General features: G+C 36.6%; 5 protein-coding genes across 7 annotated transcripts in view; 4 read left to right on the forward strand and 1 right to left on the reverse strand.

Moving 5' to 3' along the window:
• The first annotated feature begins 265 nt into the window (after positions 1-265).
• actc1a (actin alpha cardiac muscle 1a) lies at positions 266-5,869 on the forward strand. The gene is made up of 8 exons (XM_007578845.2): positions 266-363; positions 1,368-1,519; positions 2,368-2,496; positions 2,576-2,771; positions 2,860-3,021; positions 3,974-4,165; positions 5,341-5,522; positions 5,604-5,869. The coding sequence occupies exons 2-8, from the start codon at positions 1,391-1,393 to the stop codon at positions 5,745-5,747; spliced, it is 1,134 nt and encodes a 377-aa protein (XP_007578907.1). The 5' UTR covers positions 266-363; positions 1,368-1,390; the 3' UTR covers positions 5,748-5,869.
• A 1,466-nt stretch (positions 5,870-7,335) lies between these two features.
• LOC103156816 (rho GTPase-activating protein 11B) lies at positions 7,336-10,297 on the forward strand. The gene is made up of 7 exons (XM_007579030.2): positions 7,336-7,620; positions 7,694-7,790; positions 7,908-8,164; positions 9,314-9,465; positions 9,545-9,649; positions 9,720-9,893; positions 9,964-10,297. Exons 1-7 carry the CDS (start codon positions 7,445-7,447, stop codon positions 10,056-10,058), a joined length of 1,056 nt encoding a protein of 351 aa, XP_007579092.1. The 5' UTR covers positions 7,336-7,444; the 3' UTR covers positions 10,059-10,297.
• A 701-nt stretch (positions 10,298-10,998) lies between these two features.
• On the forward strand, positions 10,999-14,207 carry scg5 (secretogranin V). The gene is made up of 6 exons (XM_007579147.2): positions 10,999-11,089; positions 11,436-11,664; positions 11,870-12,019; positions 12,564-12,676; positions 12,984-13,037; positions 13,810-14,207. The coding sequence occupies exons 2-6, from the start codon at positions 11,436-11,438 to the stop codon at positions 13,930-13,932; spliced, it is 669 nt and encodes a 222-aa protein (XP_007579209.2). The 5' UTR covers positions 10,999-11,089; the 3' UTR covers positions 13,933-14,207.
• Positions 14,208-14,252: 45 nt separating this feature from the next.
• grem1a (gremlin 1a, DAN family BMP antagonist) lies at positions 14,253-16,935 on the forward strand. Of its 2 annotated transcripts, XM_007540062.2 has the most exons (2): positions 14,253-15,373; positions 15,895-16,935. In XM_007540062.2, the coding sequence occupies exon 2, from the start codon at positions 15,903-15,905 to the stop codon at positions 16,419-16,421; it is 519 nt and encodes a 172-aa protein (XP_007540124.1). In that variant the 5' UTR covers positions 14,253-15,373; positions 15,895-15,902; the 3' UTR covers positions 16,422-16,935. The 2 variants fall into 2 exon arrangements, with proteins under 2 accessions (XP_007540124.1, XP_016523453.1); XM_016667967.1 differs by lacking the exon at positions 14,253-15,373 and having other exon boundaries at positions 15,387-16,935.
• An 886-nt stretch (positions 16,936-17,821) lies between these two features.
• The window catches only part of fmn1 (formin 1), a 36,181-nt gene continuing 33,641 nt past the window's right edge, over positions 17,822-20,361 (reverse strand). For both annotated transcript variants that reach the window (XM_016667974.1, XM_007540248.2), the window contains 5 exons: positions 20,044-20,136; positions 19,194-19,245; positions 18,340-18,489; positions 18,078-18,159; positions 17,822-17,997 (listed from right to left, as the gene is read on the reverse strand). In XM_016667974.1, the coding sequence (XP_016523460.1) occupies positions 17,953-17,997; positions 18,078-18,159; positions 18,340-18,489; positions 19,194-19,245; positions 20,044-20,136 (422 nt within the window). In that variant the 3' untranslated portion in view covers positions 17,822-17,952. The remainder of the gene's footprint in view (positions 17,998-18,077; positions 18,160-18,339; positions 18,490-19,193; positions 19,246-20,043; positions 20,137-20,361) is intronic.

Raw genomic sequence — 20,361 nt, forward strand, 5'->3', positions numbered from 1 at the left:
TGTTTATAAACCAGACCCCTGCATTAAAAGTACACATTTACCCTAAATCATCATAAATTCTTGTCACACCCCATAAAAGCTGTTATTTAACGGTTTATTGGGACTGTAAAAAGTGCTGCTGTTTATGTCTCATCCAGGACCTTTAAACTGTTGAAGGAAATATCTCTCCACTCTGGAGGCATCCCTGACACGGGATCCACTTTACGCTGCCTTTTTGCTGAGCAACACTTAATTTGGACTTGCGTGAAGTGCTGAGCCCACCCACCGGCCCCCAGCCTCAGCAGGCTAAATCATATTTAAGGAGGCCCTCACACCCTGGCCCCCGAATCCCAGAGGAAACTCCAGCCCACTGGTTACAGCTTGGTGAGTATCTTTAATAATCTGGGTCAGAAGATGCTGAACTTCTGTTTTCTTGCTGCCGGTTTTGTTTGTTGAATTAGATCGTTTGTGAAAGAAGCTGAGGAAATATTTGGATGGTAATTCAGTTTTAGGATGTGGGATGTTGATACAACATCTTAAAAACTGACTAAATAACTAAATAAGTAAGTAGCGTTCCTGATACACATTTATTAAAATCTATTATCAAGATTTTATCATTTTGAAAACAAGGGAGTGAATTTTATATACAACATTAAACCCCAACTTTATGTATTCTTTTTCGATTATTTATTTCACACAACGGTGAATTATTATAATAACCTTTACAAGGAGAATGTTTACTTTTATACAACTATGATGTCAATTGTGCTGCATAAAATTAAATACATTTAAAGATTTCTAATTTACTATAAAAATAAAGGAAATTTTGGTAACCGAACAGGAATAGCTGAACATTTAAGACAAAGAGGGAATGATTTTGGACAAAATGTAAAATGACTTGAAGCTAAAAGCAATGTTAGGTCACATTTGGAGTTTAAAAGTTTTGGTTTGCTTCAAGCATCCAGCATCAGTCAATAGATGCTTTGTGTAATTTGGAAGTCTAAAACAAGGGCTGGCACTTTGGATGTGTTTCAGAAATCCTAGAAAGATCTGAGCATATGTTTGGATCCAAACAGGAGTTTATTATTCGCGACAGCTGAGAGGAGACCCAGACCTCCTGCCACTTGTCTAAAGACTCACTGCATCAGCTGTTAACTGGCCCTGGCTTAACAATGAGACACTGAGCAGGAGTTGGGCTGCTGAGGCTTAAAATATACGTGTTAGTTTGTTTGAGTGGACTGGGCCAAGTCCAGTTTTAGCTTTTCACAAAGCGGAAGAGCTTAAAGAGGAGAATCAACTTAAGGGTGTCTGCATATCAAAAATAGCGCCAGATTGCTTCACAGAACCGAACCATTTCTGAGTATGTTCCCGTGTTTTGGGTTTTGCAGAAGGCCAACACAACAGACCAAACATGTGTGACGATGATGAGACCACCGCACTGGTGTGCGACAACGGTTCTGGTTTGGTCAAGGCGGGGTTTGCTGGTGATGATGCCCCCCGCGCAGTCTTTCCGTCCATTGTGGGACGCCCCCGTCACCAGGTGAGGCAACTACTAATGACCCTTTGCACGTGACGTCACTTAATCAATCAAGGCGCCATGACGGAAGTGAGGAACGTGGATATTGAAGCTCATGGACGTTGGAAATGATGGGCGGGACTGTTGAACAGAGCGACTGAAAATGTCTTCTGTCTGTGAACGTAACACACCTGGTTGGGGCTCATAGGCGGCAAAAGTTAGCAGCTAGCTTTTAACACATCCCTCCTGATGCGTTAATCAAATTACCGACTTTTCCTGAATACACACCACATTATTTATATCACTATGTCATAAACAGCGTTTCTCCTTGCACCGGTACAGTCGTACAAATTACTAGATGCTAACCTCCCCCCCACCCCCCCATACATGCTAAGCTACGTGACGGTGGGGCGTTGTTTCCATGGTTACTCATGGTTAGACGCACCTATAATGCGAGATTTGATATCTTTCTAATCATAATTACTTATAAAGTAAATAAACATCAATTATCTTACCCTGTACAAAGTGTTCGCTGCAAATCCACGATTACACCGAGGGCTCACAGTTATTATGATAGACAGCAGCTCATTAAATGTCACGCAAAAAAATTACAATGTTGGTTTTCCATCCTTGTCTGTTTGTGCAGCCGAGCATTTCTAAAGTGAAATCAACTAAATAAAAGCAATATTAGGTTACATATCTATGTTTTTAGACAAGTTTTAAAGGAGCGCATTGGTTATTTTGACGCCTGTCATGGCGGAGCGGGCGGAGTTCTGAAGAGCGTGACGTCACGCGCAAAGAGTCAGTAACTAAAAAGTTGATTTTTCGTATCTTCATCCTGAGTATCTGAAATGAATTTGTGTCCCTGGCAGGGTGTGATGGTGGGTATGGGTCAGAAGGACAGCTACGTGGGAGATGAGGCCCAGAGCAAGAGGGGCATCCTGACTCTGAAGTACCCGATTGAGCATGGCATTATCACCAACTGGGATGACATGGAGAAGGTGAGAAATGGAAGCGAATCAGCAGTAAATGTGAGGTGAAACATCAAAATCAATCCATGACATTTTTTAATGTTTCTAGATCTGGCATCACACTTTCTACAATGAGCTCCGTGTGGCTCCAGAGGAGCATCCCACCCTGCTGACTGAAGCCCCTCTCAACCCAAAAGCCAACAGAGAGAAGATGACTCAGATCATGTTTGAAACCTTCAATGTCCCTGCCATGTATGTTGCCATCCAGGCTGTCCTGTCCCTCTATGCCTCTGGACGTACCACTGGTGAGACTCTACCATTGTTTGCGCTACAACATCACAGTTAAAGAAAACTTTTTGGTTAAGAAAATTTTGTTGTTTTTTTTCTCAATAGGTATTGTATTGGACTCTGGGGATGGTGTGACACACAATGTACCGATTTACGAGGGTTACGCTCTGCCGCATGCCATCATGCGTCTTGATCTGGCTGGACGGGACCTCACTGACTATCTGATGAAAATCCTGACTGAGCGTGGCTACTCTTTTGTTACCACAGGTACTATAGTTTTACCAATTATAAAAGTAAAACTAAAATATTACTCTAAAATGCATCTAGTATTAGCAAGTCGCTTAGTTTAGCTAAAAATCGACTATTGGATGATACATTTTTAGAAATAGTTTTAAAAAGTTAAAAACAATGTCTATAAAATATAAATTTCTTGCAAATAAAAACTAATATAGCTTAGTATAAGCTTTACACTAAACATCTAACTTTTAAGTTTAAAACATTATGTACTTAAAAGAAAACAAGTGGATGTTTTTGCTAATGCCACCATACGTAGCATTAGCAAACTTTTTTCTTAACACATTAATAAACCAAAAAAAATTCATTTATCTGAAGCACCTTTTAAATTACACGTATGCACTATAATGTAAAAAAATAAGTGTTAACTTATTAGTTGACTCTTGAGATGAAGCTAGTAAATCTGTGCTAAGCTAAATGCCTGTGAGGTTTGCTTGAAAAATAATAAGTACTTAATTGTCAAGTGTGATTTCAGTTTGTTCAATTTAAATGCAACCTCTAGTTAAAATGATGAAAAGTTTATTGCTGATTAAATAATTATACATTTACAACCACCGGATTAAACCAGTTTTGAATGATTAGCTTGAGATTAAGCTAGCAAACTTGTGCTAAGCTAATAATTATAGCTGATTCTGTATGCTTGAAAAAACAATCAAAAACAAATTAAGTCTGATTACATTTGTTCAATTTAAACACAACCTCTACTTAAGAAAATTAAAAATTGATTGGTGAGTAAATAATCGTATATTTACAACCACTGGAATAAACTACCTGTAGTAAACTTGTGCTAAGCTAATGAATACAACTAATTAGTTTGTTTGAGAAACAATATATGTTATCATGTGATTATCTAGTTCATCGGAGTTTCACATGTTGAATGTCTGGTGATACTTTTTGACTGAACTGAGATACTTTTTCTCTCCAGCTGAGCGTGAGATTGTGCGAGACATCAAGGAGAAGCTGTGCTATGTAGCACTGGACTTTGAGAACGAGATGGCGACCGCCGCCTCCTCCTCCTCCCTGGAGAAGAGCTACGAGCTTCCCGACGGGCAGGTCATCACCATCGGCAACGAGCGTTTCCGCTGCCCAGAGACTCTGTTCCAGCCGTCCTTCATCGGTGAGCCACGACCCACAGCAACAAAAAAAGACCAAAACAAAAGAAACCTTTTACAAAAACACTGACGAGGAGAAAATTAAGTTATTTTACTGACATGGTGAAAAAGTTTTTGGAGATAACCACAATCTGTTATTATTTTGATCACTACTGTCATTTTACATATACACGTAAGTTTTCAGTTGTAATTTTTTGTTTTTATGTATCCATGAATTCTATGTCATGTATTAGCGCCACTATGGATAAAAAACAAAGGAGTATACTTCTGCCAGAAAAAATTCTGACATTTTCTGGAAAAAGGATGAAAAAGTTTGAGTTTGAAAAATCAAAAATGTGCTAGAGGGAATGCAAGAAATTTTGAGATCTCAGAAGTTTTGTAGAAAAATATTGGAAATCTCTGATGTTGGAAAAGTTGCAAATTTGCTAGAATAACTAAAATTTTCTAGAAAAGACTTCAAAATGTCTGACTTTCAAAAGTTAAAAAATTTCAGCTTTTGAAACTTTGTTTTTAAAAGTTTTACATTTTTGACTTTTGAAGCCCAGAAATTTCCATGTTTTTTATAGAGAATATTACATTTTTTAAAGCAAATTTGCAACTTTTAAATCTCAGTTAAAAAATATCAAAAATTGCTGACTTTTCAAAGTTTCGAAAGTTAAAAATGTTCAACTTTTAAGACATAGAGAATTTCCAAAAATGAAAAATGTTTTACTTTTCAAACTCAGAAATTTCCATGTATTTTCTAGAGAATTTTTCAGTTTTTTTTCTATCAAATTTACAACTTTTCAAACTCAGATAATTTCCAAATATTTAAAATTGTTTACTTTTCACAAAATTTAAGCTTAATCTCAAAATTTCTCTTTTCTTCTGTCGCATCTTAATTTTTTTCAAACTCAGAAGTTGCCACAATTTTTTCTAGAAAATTTCAGATATTAATCTAAATATTTCTGATTTTTCTGGTGGAAATTTACTCCTTTTATTCTGTGTACAATAACCCTAAAATGCCATTGTAGAATTCAGGGGCCTCGGTTGGACTGAAATATTACATATTTAAAACAAAAAGAAAGAATATTAGCTGTTTAGGTCTTGAACTATTGTAAATGATCTTATTTCAAATATTTTCTATAAACTTCACATTTTATTGTAAATCCATAAAACATTTGTTGTGTAACTTTCTCAGGTATGGAGTCTGCAGGCATCCATGAAACCGCTTACAACAGCATCATGAAGTGTGACATTGACATTCGTAAGGACCTTTATGCCAACAACGTGTTGTCTGGTGGAACCACCATGTACCCTGGTATTGCCGACCGTATGCAGAAAGAAATCACCGCCTTGGCCCCAAGCACCATGAAAATCAAGGTGAGCATGACTCTTTGTGGGAAGCCATAAATTGGTCTGATGTCCTTTTTGTAAAAACCTTTCTCTCTTCTCTCCTTGCAGATCATTGCTCCTCCGGAGAGAAAATATTCAGTTTGGATCGGTGGCTCCATCTTGGCATCTCTGTCCACTTTCCAGCAGATGTGGATCAGCAAGCAGGAGTATGATGAGGCTGGTCCCTCCATCGTCCACAGGAAGTGCTTCTAAATCGCCAACCAAAACCAGAACCAACAACCAAACTAGCTTACTTTGCATAACTTTATTTCTACTGTGTCTTGTGATGTATATACATGTACTGTTGTAATAATAAATAGTTTTTTAACATGCAATTCAAAGGTTTGGAGATTTGTTTTGATAAAATTACATTTAATGCTATTCCAAGTATTTGGTGGGTTTGGTAATAAACCATTTTCTTTTTTAAAAAAGTCATTTAAAAAGACTAAAAGCACAAATAAACACAAAAAGAATACACTGTCAGCAGTCATTTATTATTATTTACTTTGAGTTTTGGAGATTATTTTACAGCAAACTAAATGGTTTGGCTGTTATGCTTTTATAACCCAAAACTGTATCTGAAATTAAACTTCCTAAATAGTTCCCTTCCCCTGAAAACAAAAAAAAATTATAACTAATAAGACTGCTGCACCATATATTTATGTGTTGTGTCAAAAGAAAAACAGTTCTGTCATCAGATAATTGTTAGTTTGAAGCCATGTTAGTACAAAATTTGCAGAGGTTCTCAAAAATGTATGTTATTGCAGTGATATAAAAGAAACCCTGTAAAAATCAAAATTATGAGTTCTATCAATTATGGCATTAGACTAGGAGAAAATGTAAACACAATGTTGATTGAAAGGCTTCAGAAAACATGGTATTTAAAAAAAATAATTTTAAGTGAAATAGTTCATTTATTAATTGAATAATAAAATTGTTTTATAAATTCCACTGGCTGTTTTCTTTGGTTTAACGGTTTTACACATCATTTCCTCAAAGTGATACAATCTGTTTCTCTTTCCAAAAACTATATGAATTACAATGTAAAAAAATAAATAACTGATTAGCTAACTCTGGAGATGAAGCTAGCACTTGTGCTAAGCTAATGGTTATATCTAATTAAGTTTTCTTGAACAGTAATGTGTAATCAAGCTTTAAATCTGATTACATTTATGTTAAATTTAAGAACAACCTCGAGTTGAGGTGAAAAGCAATTCAGTATTGTTACATAAATACATATAGAGGGATTATCAGTCAACGTCACGTTGTCAGCAGCCACTCGACTGCGCATGCGGAAATTGCTTTAATATTGCTAGTTTGTAATATTCGACTTTGTGCCATTTTCTTTATCAACTCACTCGCATTTAATGCTTACAGGTCGCAAAGAGGCATCTCATTTACTAATGTTAATTAGGTAGAATAACTTATTTTATCCCGCTGTGATAAACAGTTGTAAAACACTGACTGCAACATGCTAGCTAATGTTAAAACCATAGACACCAATACGGTCAAAACAGTAAGATTAATGCAGGTAACCATGGCAACCAGTGGCCTCCCAATCTCTTCCTGCGTTCAAGTTGCGCGCGCATCCGCTATTTACAAATAAATAATCCCTTTTTATATTTAAAACATTAGTGAAGTCCTCCCTTAATAGAAGAACAGTTTCCCCCCCAAATTGGACATGTAATATTGAAAATTGAGTGTAAAATGTTGAGCAAGATAAAAACTCATTTCAACTATCTTCCCTTTGTCACCTGAATGCAACACGTTTCTTCTGCTGTGTCCCAGGTGAAACGAATCAGTATAATTAGCATAATAAAGCCTTCTTCTATGTCTGCAGGTTCATTTTCTTAGTTTTTTTCCCAGGTCAACTGAAAACTGCTGGCTGCTTTTGGATTATTGTTTTTGCAATGAAGATTACAGACAGTAACGTGATTCGATTTCACCTCCAAGTTCTTTACGGGATTTCTGTAAAGAACTTTGCGAAGAAGAAAGGGAAACTGGTGTACACTGGAGCTAAGATGTTTGGGGTCCCTCTGGAAAATTTGCCCAGACGATACATTCCTGAATTTGGTCTTGTACCCTGGTAAGTGAATGCAGAAAGTAAACACTGATTAGCTTGATTGACTCTAGAGCTTTAGCTTTGGTTTCTATCTTAGCTTTTTAGTGGATGGTTGCTCTCTTCTGTTGGACCGTGTTGGTACTGTGGGCCTGTTCAGAAAACCAGGCTCCCTTCCTCGCGTTAAGATCCTCAGAGTAAGATTTATCCTCCCTTTAAACCATATTAAATGGTCATATGCAGTACTTTTTATCTGTTTTCTATGTTTACAGCTATCATGCATCAAATTGAACGTTCTTTTTTGCCTGGTTTAGGAGAAATTGAATCGTGGGGACGATGCCCTGTCCACTGCTTCCCCCTATGATACCGCTACCCTTGTCAAACAGTTTTGTAGGGAGCTTCCTGAGCTGCTGTTCCCCTCTGAGCTTCATGCAGCCCTGCTGAAAGCGCAGGCCCTCCCCGACCTGCAGGACAAGATGGCCGCCCTTCAGTTACTCTCCTGTTTGCTTCCAGCCAAAAACTCGTCCTGCCTGCAGTATCTGTTTGACTTCCTTCACAAAGTTTCTCAGAGGTATGAATGAATATACAGAGTGGAAAATATTGGACCCATAGACACAGAAAATAGTTTTTTTTGTATTACTACTGGGACACATTTATAGGAAAGTTTCAGACATTTTTTCTATCAGTTAGCAATTCACTCTTATGAATTTTGCAACAATTTCTCTCAAACGTGTTTGAACGATGACATCACAGGCTTTAAAACTGGCTAGTTTGACCCATACAGTTGTGCAACAAAAGGATTGACACAATTAAAGAGTGCAAATATAATTTAAAAGCATTTACAAACATTATATTCTCTGAAAGCAGTTCAAATTCGTTTAGTCGTGAGCTACAAATTTCAGTTGGGAATCAAGCATGCATTTGAAATTATCTACTTTTTGAATTTTACCAGTTATTGCACAACACAATTTGCATTAGATTAAGACAGTTTTGGTACAATTCAAAAATATGGGAAATTTTCCTTAGACCACAGTTGGTCTCCCATCATTTGTTCATAGATCTGCATCCAGCCGTTGAATCTTTTTAGCATTGTCTATGACAGCATCATTTGCATAAAGGATATTTTTTATACTCAATGATTTGGTCAACTTTAATTTCCTTTACGGTTCTTTAGTGCAGCGAAAGGGGCAAATAATTGATGCCAGAACTAATCAGAAACCTGGTTGGACTTTCAGCTGGATTTGCTTGGATATTCGGCACCCTGAGTGAGATCAGCATTAGCTACGTCTCCATTGACTGCAACATTGTACAAATTGGAATTACAAAAATAAACTGGTTTAATTGAAACGTGACAATTTTAAGAAAAGCTTTATTTTGCACTAGGATCGGGTTTTTTGGCTGTATTTAAATCGAAAATGACAGGAAAGGTAGGATGATGATGTAGAGCTTTTTTTTATTTAAAAAAGACATTAATGTCATTTTTAAATGCTGCAACATTTTGAGTCAATTTTATTACTTCCTGATTCTTTATTTTAGAGTTTTAGTTTGCAAGAAGACCATGTTGACATAAATATGTTCTTTTTTGGGCCATTTTGTTTTTTCAGTGCTTTCAAACTGAGATTGAAACTAGTCAACTTTTGGGGCTTGACATGGAAGATGTCATTGTACCAAAGAGTTTCATACATTTTCATGTGATCAACAGATTTTTTCCTTTTCTCAGATGCTCTGACAACTTGATGACCAGCTCCAATCTGGCCACAGTCTTTGTCCCATGCCTCTTACCACCGCCAAACAAAACCGAAATGTCAGAAGAACGCCTTGAACTTCGAGTTCTTGTCCTGCGCACTTTCATAGAGTTTCCTCATGTTTTTGGTAATAAATTAATCGTATTGGTTGAATATCAATTTAAAATATCTTTGGCTGACTTTCTTCTAAATGCATCACATTTTAGGTGTGATTCCTAAAACTATTATGGACAGCATGAAATATTTTGTGAACTTTGCTCATCTGGAGGATGTGTTCAAGAAAAGAAACCAAAAGATATGCAGCTTAAAGGGTAAAATAAAAGCAATTATTCCTGAGAAATTTAAATTTTACTTGATTAAAGTTGCTTTTTTTTATCTCAGTAAAACAATCTGAGAAGACCGTGCTCTGGATTCAGAGTAAGCTAAAGATCAGGCCTGCAGTTTCTGATCAGACTCTTGTCTGCATAACGAGAGGCGACCCAAAGCTGAGGAGAAGCGTTGGTCTGGAAACCTTCCCCAACATCCGGCTCTTCAGGACCTGCATGCCTAATGAAGGTAGAAATGATTTTAAAATGGACAATGCTTCTGTTTTTGTGGAAAGAATAATTAATACACATGTTTGTAGATCAAAGTTTCAGATCTGCAAACAAAACTTCTGTTCTGACTGCCATGGAGAGACTGCAGCACAAAAACTGGAGGAGACGTTCTTCACCCATCTAAGTTTTACTAGTTGTCCCGCATCTGTCAATTTCTGAAAAATATTTGAACAGATTTTGTTGTATCAGACTTTTTTCTTTTAAATAAATGTTGTTTTTATGTGACTGTTGCTTTTCTGTACTTCATCAGTCAAAAAGACTTGACTTCTTAGGATTACAACTTTTGTCATGTTACATCAACAAACTTCAGTACATTTAATGCACTGATGCAAAGCGGCATATTGTGAAGTAAAACTTTTAAACAAATCTGAAAAGTGTCATGCATTCCCCTAAAAATCAGCTGTTGGATCCACCTCTGAGTGCAACTGAAACAAATCTTACTAGGTTTCAAGTTGCTATTCACTTCCACTTTAAAAATATTGAACATTGCTCTGTGAAATGTTCAAATCCTAAGATTTTTAAAATCTAAACATTGTTAAAACTTAAACTTCCTGGTAGTGTCCCTTTATTTCTTCACTCATTCAGAAAATTTCAGTATTTAAAGTTTGAATTGTGAACATTTTGTTTTGACTGTTCTGCATTGAATTATCTGGGGGTTTGAAGGCCTGATGTCATAGAAGCAATTTAACTTGAGCTTTTAAATTAAAATACCAGCATTTTGAATTTCTGCATAATTTCTAAATTGAACAGTTAATAAAAATGAAATTCTCAACAAAATGGCATAAATGTTAACGGCTCTATGTGCCACCAATGAGAAAATGGGAACTCTGGTTTCCTAGCAACTGCATCTGATCCGTGAAACGGTTTCACAACACCGGAAATGTGAAATTTTCTTTCAAAATAAAGCACCACGATATAGATGGTTGCAACAATTCTGCGTTTAACGAGTTTGCGTATTGTTGCAACCTGAATGATAAAGCATAAATGTTGCAATTTTCTGTATATAACATCGATTGAAAGTGGTCAGAAATTCGTTTTTGTGCGAGTTACTGACAAATGGCCTAATGTATTTTATTTTGAAAGAAAAACGGAAGTCCCATTTTCATGGTGACTGACTTGATGGAGTAGGCAGGTTTCTCCGTCTGCGCATTCAAGGTAAAGAAAAACATTTATTTACCATTTTAGTGCAATTTTTAATGCGTTTCTTTTTCAAATGTACATAAAATAAAAGCTATTAAAACGAACAGAGCATGTGGTTGAATTTAACGTGTGATCTGATTATTTTGGCTATATACGGGCTGTTTACAGAGTGGCGCATCATAAATGTGTTTCTCCATTTTATAATTTGCTACAGTTTAGATAACAGCTGGCTCCATTCAATCTGTTATGGTTATGGGTCAAAGTTCAGGCTAATTATTTACTGATTAAGTAAAAACAGCTGTTAGTTGGTGACTATGTGCCCTTTGTCCAAAGATGCTTAGTGTACGCTTCACCCCCGCAGATGACAGAAATTGGATCCTCGGCGCGGCTCTCTCTGCTCGGACTGCTGCTGTGCCTGCAGCTCGGCAGAGCTCCAGCCCGCAGTCCCCGCACGGCGGTGGACCAGGTGTCCGAGGCCGACATCCAGCGGCTGCTGCACGGTGTCATGGAGCAGCTGGGCATCGCTCGGCCCCGGGTGGAGTACCCTGCACATCAGGCCACGAACATCGTCGGGCCTCAGAGCATACAAGGTAATCAAAACTACTTTTTTTTTCTTTCTCATTTTAATAAAATATTTTCCCTATTTTTCACCAGTCTGTGGTCTTATTCTAGAATAACTCAGAATACGATTAAGAACACTTAAATTAATATTGTTTAGATATTGCAGTGTAAGTAGTAAGATGTTTATTTAATTGTAGGAAAAAGGTTGATTGCAATGTCTCTTCCGCCCACCAGGTGGTGCTCATGAAGGCCTGCAGCACCTCGGTCCTTACGGAAACATCCCAAACATTGTGGCTGAGCTGACAGGCGACAATGTTCCCAAAGACTTTAGCGATGACCACAGCTACCCAGACCCTCCGAACCCCTGCCCCCTGGGAAAAACGGGTAGAAACTTTAAATATAACCTCTGTTTTTATTTTCTGAACCACCAATGTAAATATACAGGCAGACAATGACTTTTAAAAGCAATAAATGTCAAAATAGATAAACTGAAGGTTTAGGTTTTGTTTTTGTTGCTTTGTTCAACTTAAGAGGATGACTGTGTCTTTTATTGGCAGATAAATTACCTTAAACGTGGAAAAATGTCTGCCAATGGTACATGTACTTTTTCATCAATATTAAGGAGTTATTTACTTAAAACAAGCCTCTGTATCTTGCTGAAAAGTTACTTGTAAGTTAGTTTGTCTTATTTCAAGCTTACTATAAACTAGACCAAAAATATTTGGTAATATTTTGTTTTTACAGTGTAGAAATAACTTTTAAAACAGGAAACGTCTGATTTAGTCTGTCAGTGAGAAAAAAACGGTCGCAATTATTTAGATTTACATTAGAAGGTATAAAGAAGGAATCACAAATAATGCATTAAATGTCTCTATTATTCTCTGACAACACTTTAATTCATAAAAGTATCTTATTTTTTTACTCACAGCAGGAGATGGGTGCTTGGAAAATGCTCCGGACACGGCCGAGTTCAGCAGGGAGTTTCAGAAACACCAGCACCTCTTCGACCCAGAGCATGACTACCCCGCTCTGGGAAAGTGGGTGAGGGAATCAACAGACACCATAAACGCTTACAATTATTTTTAAACATAGTTTAATGTAATGTTTCTTATCAGAAGCTTCAAACTGATTGTTTTGTCTAAAATGTGGCAATTATTTAGGATCTTTGAGCTTCTTTGTTTTAGGTTCTTTATCTCCATTTGGGCAAAACATGGACTTTATTTTAAATTGACATCTTGTCCAACATTTTTACCTCCTGCAAAATGTGGTTATATATTTGGTCTTTGATTTGAAAACATGTGAACTACAACTTTGTTTTGTTGAATAATGTTTTGGTGTTTTCTTTCAGAACAAGGAGCTTTTATACCAAAAGCTGAAGGGAGGACCAAAGAGAAGGAAAAGGGTAAAATATTTACCTCTAGTTTTTTAAAATACTTTTTCCTTTGACATTTTTTCATTTGTGTGAGAAATGTCTTGATTTTTAGATACGCTGCAGGGTTTCCCCCAGTGTATCGTAAGCCTGGCGGGCCACCAGGCTTCACTGGTGCCCCCACCAGGCTAAGCATTGCTTATTTAAGTTTTTATTAAATGTTTGCATTTTTAAGATTTTCAGGTGATAATCTTTCAATAACACATAATAATCAAGTGATATTTTCAAAATTTCTGTCAACTTTTAAACATTTTTTAACTTAAAAACACAACGGGTAAATGACTGTCGAGCGCCCGACCACCAGGCTTAGCAAGTTTTCTGGGGGAAACCTTGCGCTTGTTTTAGAATTTCCCCTTAAATATATATATTTTTTACTTAAAAATATGTTTTAATTTTATAAACATGCTCTTTTCAGGGCAGATACTTGGATAGATTCATCTCTTTTTCCAGGGTGAAATGATTATACAACAAAACAACTTTAGTAATTAAAAAAAAATAAATTGTGTGTCCAAATTTAATTTCTTGTAGATTTGCTCTAAATCCACACATGCAGCATTTAAATGCATCTTAGAGTGCAGATGGAATAATGAAGACGAATGACAATTTAAGGTGAAATGTAAAAGTTTCACAGTTTTTGGTGTCAATAAGAACCAGTTCATCCTGAATAAATGAATTTTTCTAATAAACCAATATGAAACCAATATGTATGAAGTTGCGTAAACATTCCTCCTGTCTGTTTCCACAGAGCATCAACCCTTATTTACAGGGTCAAAGGTTGGACAATGTGGTCGCCAAGAAATCTGTTCCCCATTTCTCAGAAGAAGAAGAAGCATCGACCACCGTGGCTCCCAGCAAACTTGCAATCTGAAATTTGGGAAACGTTGGGAAATGTTTTCCTCTCGGATAAATGTTTGTAGGCTGCACATTCAAGGATTTGTTTCATTGTATCACTGGGACGGTGTTTTCAGCAGAAACGCTGCATTTTCATTGACTTAAACGTAAAAATCTGAAAAGATCTATTTGGTGATTCGCCTAAAGCACATGTGTCCAACTCGAGGTTCGGGGACCAAATCTGGCCCTGCCGTAGCGTTTTATGTGGCCCTCTACAAATTACATCAATTAGTCCCTCCAGTTTTTCACAAATCTGCAAAATCCATACAAAATCTACAGATTCCCTTTTTTTTTTTTTTTTTCAGATTTTTACAGCAAAGTTTTCTCAAAATTGGCCAAAAACATTAAGTTTAAGTGACTGCTGCCTCAGCTTTACCTGATGTTGAGCTACAGTCCAGGACCGGCACGGCGAGTAATGAAAATCTACATTTAGCATCATAAATATCATTAAAACTTCTTACAAATATTTCTAAATTAGCACCACATAAACAATCTCAAAATCCTGGATGAATTGATCAGTGTGAAAGATGCTAAATATTTCATTTTAAGAAACAAATGGCTATTTATTGACATTTTAAAGGTTTAGTGGGTTTTATTGATACATTGACCCTTTTATAACATTCAGACTTTTGACTTGACTCAAAATGAAAATAAGTTTGAGAGCTAAAGTATCTAAATGTTTATATCTGAAGCTCAAAAATAAACAAGTGGCCGTAAAAACAGAATCTTTTGGAAAGATGATGCTAAAGTCATCTGCAACTTTGCATTAGAAATTTGGTAACAGGAAATGGAATCTGTGTTAAAACTGTTTTGGTAAATACTCAAAACTAAATTTAAAAGGAAAGGAAGTGATTCAAGTACCCTTAAGCTGATGGATTACAATTGATGCCATTAAAGCTGTTGCTAATCTAAGATCCCATAATTACAGACTCGATCCAGAAAAACTGTGTTAAGTTTTATTAAAGATCTGGAGGTTAAATTATTGCTTATTTATTCACAGCAATACAGAGAACAACTTTACTCACATTTTGTTAAAATTGTATGATTCATGTCTCTTGAACATCCATAAATCTCCTTTTATTTAAAATCTGCTTATGAACATCTTCAGTGCTCCATTACAAATATTCTGAGCTTTTTCTCTTCAGGCTGCAGCGACTCTTATCTTGTTTTCCGCATCTTGTTAAAATGTTTGTCTTCTGTTTTTGCTGTTTTTGTTCTGTAAAGTCAAATAAACGACTTATCTGCATTGACAAAGTCTGGAAGTTTTTTTCCGTTTACAGAAAGATAAAGTGAGGATCGGGGCGGGAGGTGTGTTCTTCTGCTGAAACTTAAAGCTGCTTCAGAGAAGCCAGGACTAGCAGAGGAAGAACATCCTGTTGACAGAACAAAGTGTTTTAGGGGGATTTAACGCACAGCAGGTAAATGGAGTTACACTGACAGACTATTTCCTGAATTAGCGCTTAGACAGCTCTGGAGAAAATGAAGAGACCGCTCAAAATGCTCAGTTTCTCTGATTTTACCTTTTATAGGTTTATGTTTTAGTAGAATGAACATTGTTATTGAACTACTGACATGTCTCTGAAATTACAAGCAAAAACTTAGCATTTATTTGCAGAAAATAACGGAAAAGACGCAGAGCTTTCAGAGCTCAAATAATGCAAAGAAAACTTCATATTCATTTGGTAACAATGTTTTAACTCGAGAAGAGTTCAGAAATCCATGTTTGGAGGAATAACCAGGAGGTTTTCAGTGGGGTTCACTGCAGTGGGCTCTTCAGAGCTTTATGTCAAGTTTTGGATTTAAAAATAAGGAAATAATACGGAAAATCTGCGTGACAGAGGGGTAAAATACGGTGGTTTCCCGGCCAAAACCGGAGGCTTTACGGGTAGCTTGTGCGTAAAAGCTGTGCGTAAAATGCTCTCCATTGTTCTCCTTTCAGCTTCAGCGATGCATTCCCATTCGGGGCTGATCTTTAAAGCCGTCCTGGCTCTTCTACTCCCGCGGCCGAGCAGCGCCGAGTCCGACCCATTTCAAGCCGTCAACCCGAACGAATCGGACGGATGCCTCCAGCCTCCTCTCTCCGCGCTTCTCTCCCGCGGCGCCGCGTCCGCAGCCGCGACAGAGGAGATCCTGGAGTCCAGCCAGGAAGCGCTGCTTGTCACGGAGCGCCGCTACCTGCGGACAGACTGGTGCAAGACGCAGATGCTGAAGCAGACCATCCAGGAGGAGGGCTGCCTGAGCCGCACCATCACCAACCGCTTCTGCTACGGACAGTGCAACTCCTTCTACATCCCACGGCACACTTACCAGGACGGCGGCGTGTTCCAGGCCTGCTCCGCCTGCAGACCGAAAACGTTCAGCACCATCACCCTGACGCTGTTTTGTCCGGGTCAGACGCCCAGCACGCGGAGGAAGCGGGTCCAGCGCGTGAAGCAGTGCCGCTGCGTAAACATCAACACGGACTGAAGCTCAGCTGGATGACCGGACCGTTAACAAATAATCAAGACAACGGCGTCAGGGTGCCAGAGTGAGGACATCTTTGATGAAACCTGACTGAACTGCTGCAGACTCCAAAGCCGGCCCAAGGCATATGCGAGTTACGCGGCCGCTTTGGGCCCCAACACCACCAGGGGGCCCCCTAGAGCATCATTTGATTTTATTATGTAGTGATGAATTGCACATTTTTCATTGTCTACACTTTCTGTTCCAAATTTTAGAAACAAAAGATATTAAAGTTGCTATCTTTATTGTAAATTCAATTTTACTTTCAAATAGTTAAATTAATATGCCACACTTACAGTAAATACCACTCTCTATTTCAAAATGCAAATTAATTAGAGCATCTTTACTCGTTTGCTTCTCCTGTAAGATTAAAATCAAGAACCATAATAACACCAGTATGATGTACACTGCAAAAAAGTTATACCAAGTATTTTTGGTCTAGTTTCTAGTGTAAATGTCTTAGTTTTGTCTTATTTCAAGTGTGCTAAAAGTATCTCTTCAGCAAGATAGGAGCTTGTTTAAAGTCAATAATTCCTTAATACTGATTAATATTCCTAACTACAAACAATCTGCCATACCTGCTAAAAATGTGTTTGTAAATTAATTTTATATTATTTCAAGTGTGCTAAGATCGTTCTCTAGAAACTAAACTAAAATTACTTGGTAATATTTTGTGTTTTTGCAGTATGAGCTAATAATAGTAGTTTTTGTACATGCATAGTGTAGCCTACCAATGATGAAGTATCTGGCAACATTTTGACTTTCATCTGTTCTGGAAGATTGTTCAGAAATCTGAACCTCCCCAAAAACCATGAATGGTCTTCACTTAAACAAGGCTGTGGTTTCATGTCTTCCTTCCACTCAACTTTCCACCAATAAATTTGCATCCAGCACTAAAATAAGCTAGCTTCTTTAGCACTGACTTTTTGTGGCTTATTTTCTTCTGCCTGCTGGACATTATTTTGCACGTCGTAACATAACCTTTCTGTATGAAAATGTAATTTTGTTGCTTTCTAAGACACTTTATTTTGGGATTCATTACTTCTATACTGTTATCATAAAAACTAAATAGATATAAATGCTTACAATTGATTATTCTCTGTGTATAAGTTTCACTTTCAGTTTAACTACTAAAAAGTAGTTTAAAATGGTCTTCTAATTTATTGATCTGTTTTTATGCTCCTTTTCTTTTTTCCCTGATGCTACTCGATTTTTGTATTCTGCTACTTAAATAAAGAAAATACACCGTGACTTTGTCATGATATTGTTTTATTTTTGAAAAAATACAGTGAGAATCCATGCAAGTTGTTTGTTTTTGTAAAAGTAATTATACATTTTTAAAAAGTCTAATAGACATGAACCAAACACATTTTTAATACTTAAATTACATTAAAGAACAAACATTTTGGTCGGCTGATGAAAATGTTCTGGTCTCTTTGAATCAGCTCCAGATTTCTGGGGATGTTTAAATATCAGGAGCCAAAAGTTTTCATTTTTAAGGTGAAGTAACTTGAGCTTCTTTCTGGCGCAGCCGCTCCTTCTGTTGGAAGCAAAATATTGGATTAGAAGTCAGAACAAGCAAATAAGACATTAATAAATGTCATAAAGTTGACGTCGTACCAGACTGTTGGGGTTTATCTTCCTCGTTTCTACTTTCTTCTCTCCAGTGATCCTCTTCACTGTCAGCTGAGCCTCTTTTAATCTATCGGATTAAAACCGGAGCATTCAGAAAGTGGACACAGAACAAACAGAGCGAAGCTGCTGGAGATTTTCCAGATGTGGAAGAAATCAGAGTCAAAGGAAAACTCTCCTCTGAGGTTAGTGGATAACTTAATAAAATCCAGAAAGTAATTGTGGAAATGACGCGTTCAGACACACAGACCTTTCTTTTGAGATGTTTTTGTTCTCCCTCTTCCATCGGGCCTTGAAGTCGGCGCTGAACTCAAACCACAGCATGAAGAGGTGACCCGTCGTCACCTCCTTCTCTCCGGGTTTGGGTTTGAGTCCGAAGTACAGAGCAACATCCTGAAAACTGAGAACAGGAAGGCGCAGACTTTAAAATAAACTTGAAGGATCTCACACTGAAAAATGTAGAAAAATCACATCTTTTATTTGAATTATTTATAGAACTTTTTTTTCTCCACAAAATTTCACTGGAGATATCTTTATTTTTTATCATTCTTAAAATTAAATCAATTAGTAATCCTCTGGTGCAGATATTTGTTGATTTTCACAACATAAAAAACATTTAAAAGAAAATAAACATTTAATTCACTCCGCTGCAAAAACTTACAGTTAAATAACTACATATTGAGCATAAAACGACTGTAATAATTAATAAATTTGTCATCAATTGATTCTGAATATTACATTGGAGAATAATTTCTCTAATAAATTTGTTCACCTAAAATATTGCCATTAAGTTATAATAAACTGTATTTCATTGAGTTACATGTAAATCTGAGAGAACTTTCCTTTTAATTGGTGCTAAATAAGAAAAGTTTACCAAATTAGAAAAATAAATCTAAATACAAAGAATTACATAAAAAACACAGATATTGCAAACCAGAGGTAAATTTAAACTTAAATAAAACATAATGTTAACAAAAAACAGTCAAAAACAACAAAGATTGTGTATTTGCATCCTGAAATTTAAACAAAAAATTGTATTTTTTAAAAATGTCTGCATAAACACTGCTTTAGTAAGAATTGCATTGAGTGGTTTAATTTTCTCACGTTTTTTGCACAGTCATCAGCTGATAGGAAGCTTCTGCATGCTCCTTTCGAGCTGCAAAGAAAAACAGAAAGAAGCATTTAATTCAATCTCCTCTTCAGGCTGTATTCTGCTGCAAGCCTTAAAAAGTAGGAGAACAGGGAATGATGAAAAGTCTGTCTAATAGAGCCAGACGACCATTTAGCCTCTGAGAAACTTTAATTACGCAGTCATTCCTCAAACAGTGAGGCCATTGTTCAGACTGCGGTGCTGTTATGATAAAATAAGTCATTCTAGTTATTATCTGTGGCCGTCTCTTACTAAATGTTCTGGCAATCTGCTGCAGACCTCAGAAAAATGTCTGATCAAGTCAAAGCCAAAACATTGTTTGGATTGATTCTGACAAGAAAAAAACTGCAAAAGAAGAAAGCTGACTTAAATACTGCACCTAAAATTGATTGAAATAATAATTTTGAAGTAAATAAAATTAACAGATGTAAACTTTGCAAATCACAGCGATAAAAATGATTGTTTCCTGTAAGAAATGTGACACAAACAACCTGATTTATACAAAATGTGTGCTTGTTTTCCACATAGACACATGAGACAGCAACATAAAGATCTACAAAGAGAAAAAACAAAAGTATAAGTAGGAAAAATATTTTAAAAGAGCTCAGGACTACAACTAATGAGAGAAAACACAAACTGAAAAGATAAGAAAGACGTGAACAGATTGTCTTAGACAAAACAAACATATTTAAATTGACATTTTGTTATTCAGTTTCCTCATTCTGAAGCATTTGTTCCTTAACAACCCCTTTTAACATGCACATATAAAAATATAATTTAATTTTATTGTATGTATATTCTCACCAGTTAGAACAAAAACTTCCATCTTGTCCTTAAACGGCTGCAGATGTTCTTCAGAAGACTCTGAACAAACTTTCTGAACATTTTTCTCGCATCCTAAAGTAAAATTAAAAACAAAAAGTACAACTTATTATACCAGAACAATATTAATTTCTTAGAGTATAAAGAAAACAATGAGGCAGAAAAACAGTGGCGGCGCCAGGTGAGCGATAGGGGGCGCTATGCTAACCTCTGGAAATATTTCGGGTTTTTTTTCATCTAATTTTAAATTTTTATGATGTAGCTGTTGTGGCATTTTTATCAAAAGACATAAAATTTTCA

Source organism: Poecilia formosa, unplaced genomic scaffold (assembly GCF_000485575.1).
Source record: "Poecilia formosa unplaced genomic scaffold, Poecilia_formosa-5.1.2 Scaffold1, whole genome shotgun sequence".
NCBI classification, from domain to species: Eukaryota; Metazoa; Chordata; class Actinopteri; order Cyprinodontiformes; family Poeciliidae; genus Poecilia; species Poecilia formosa.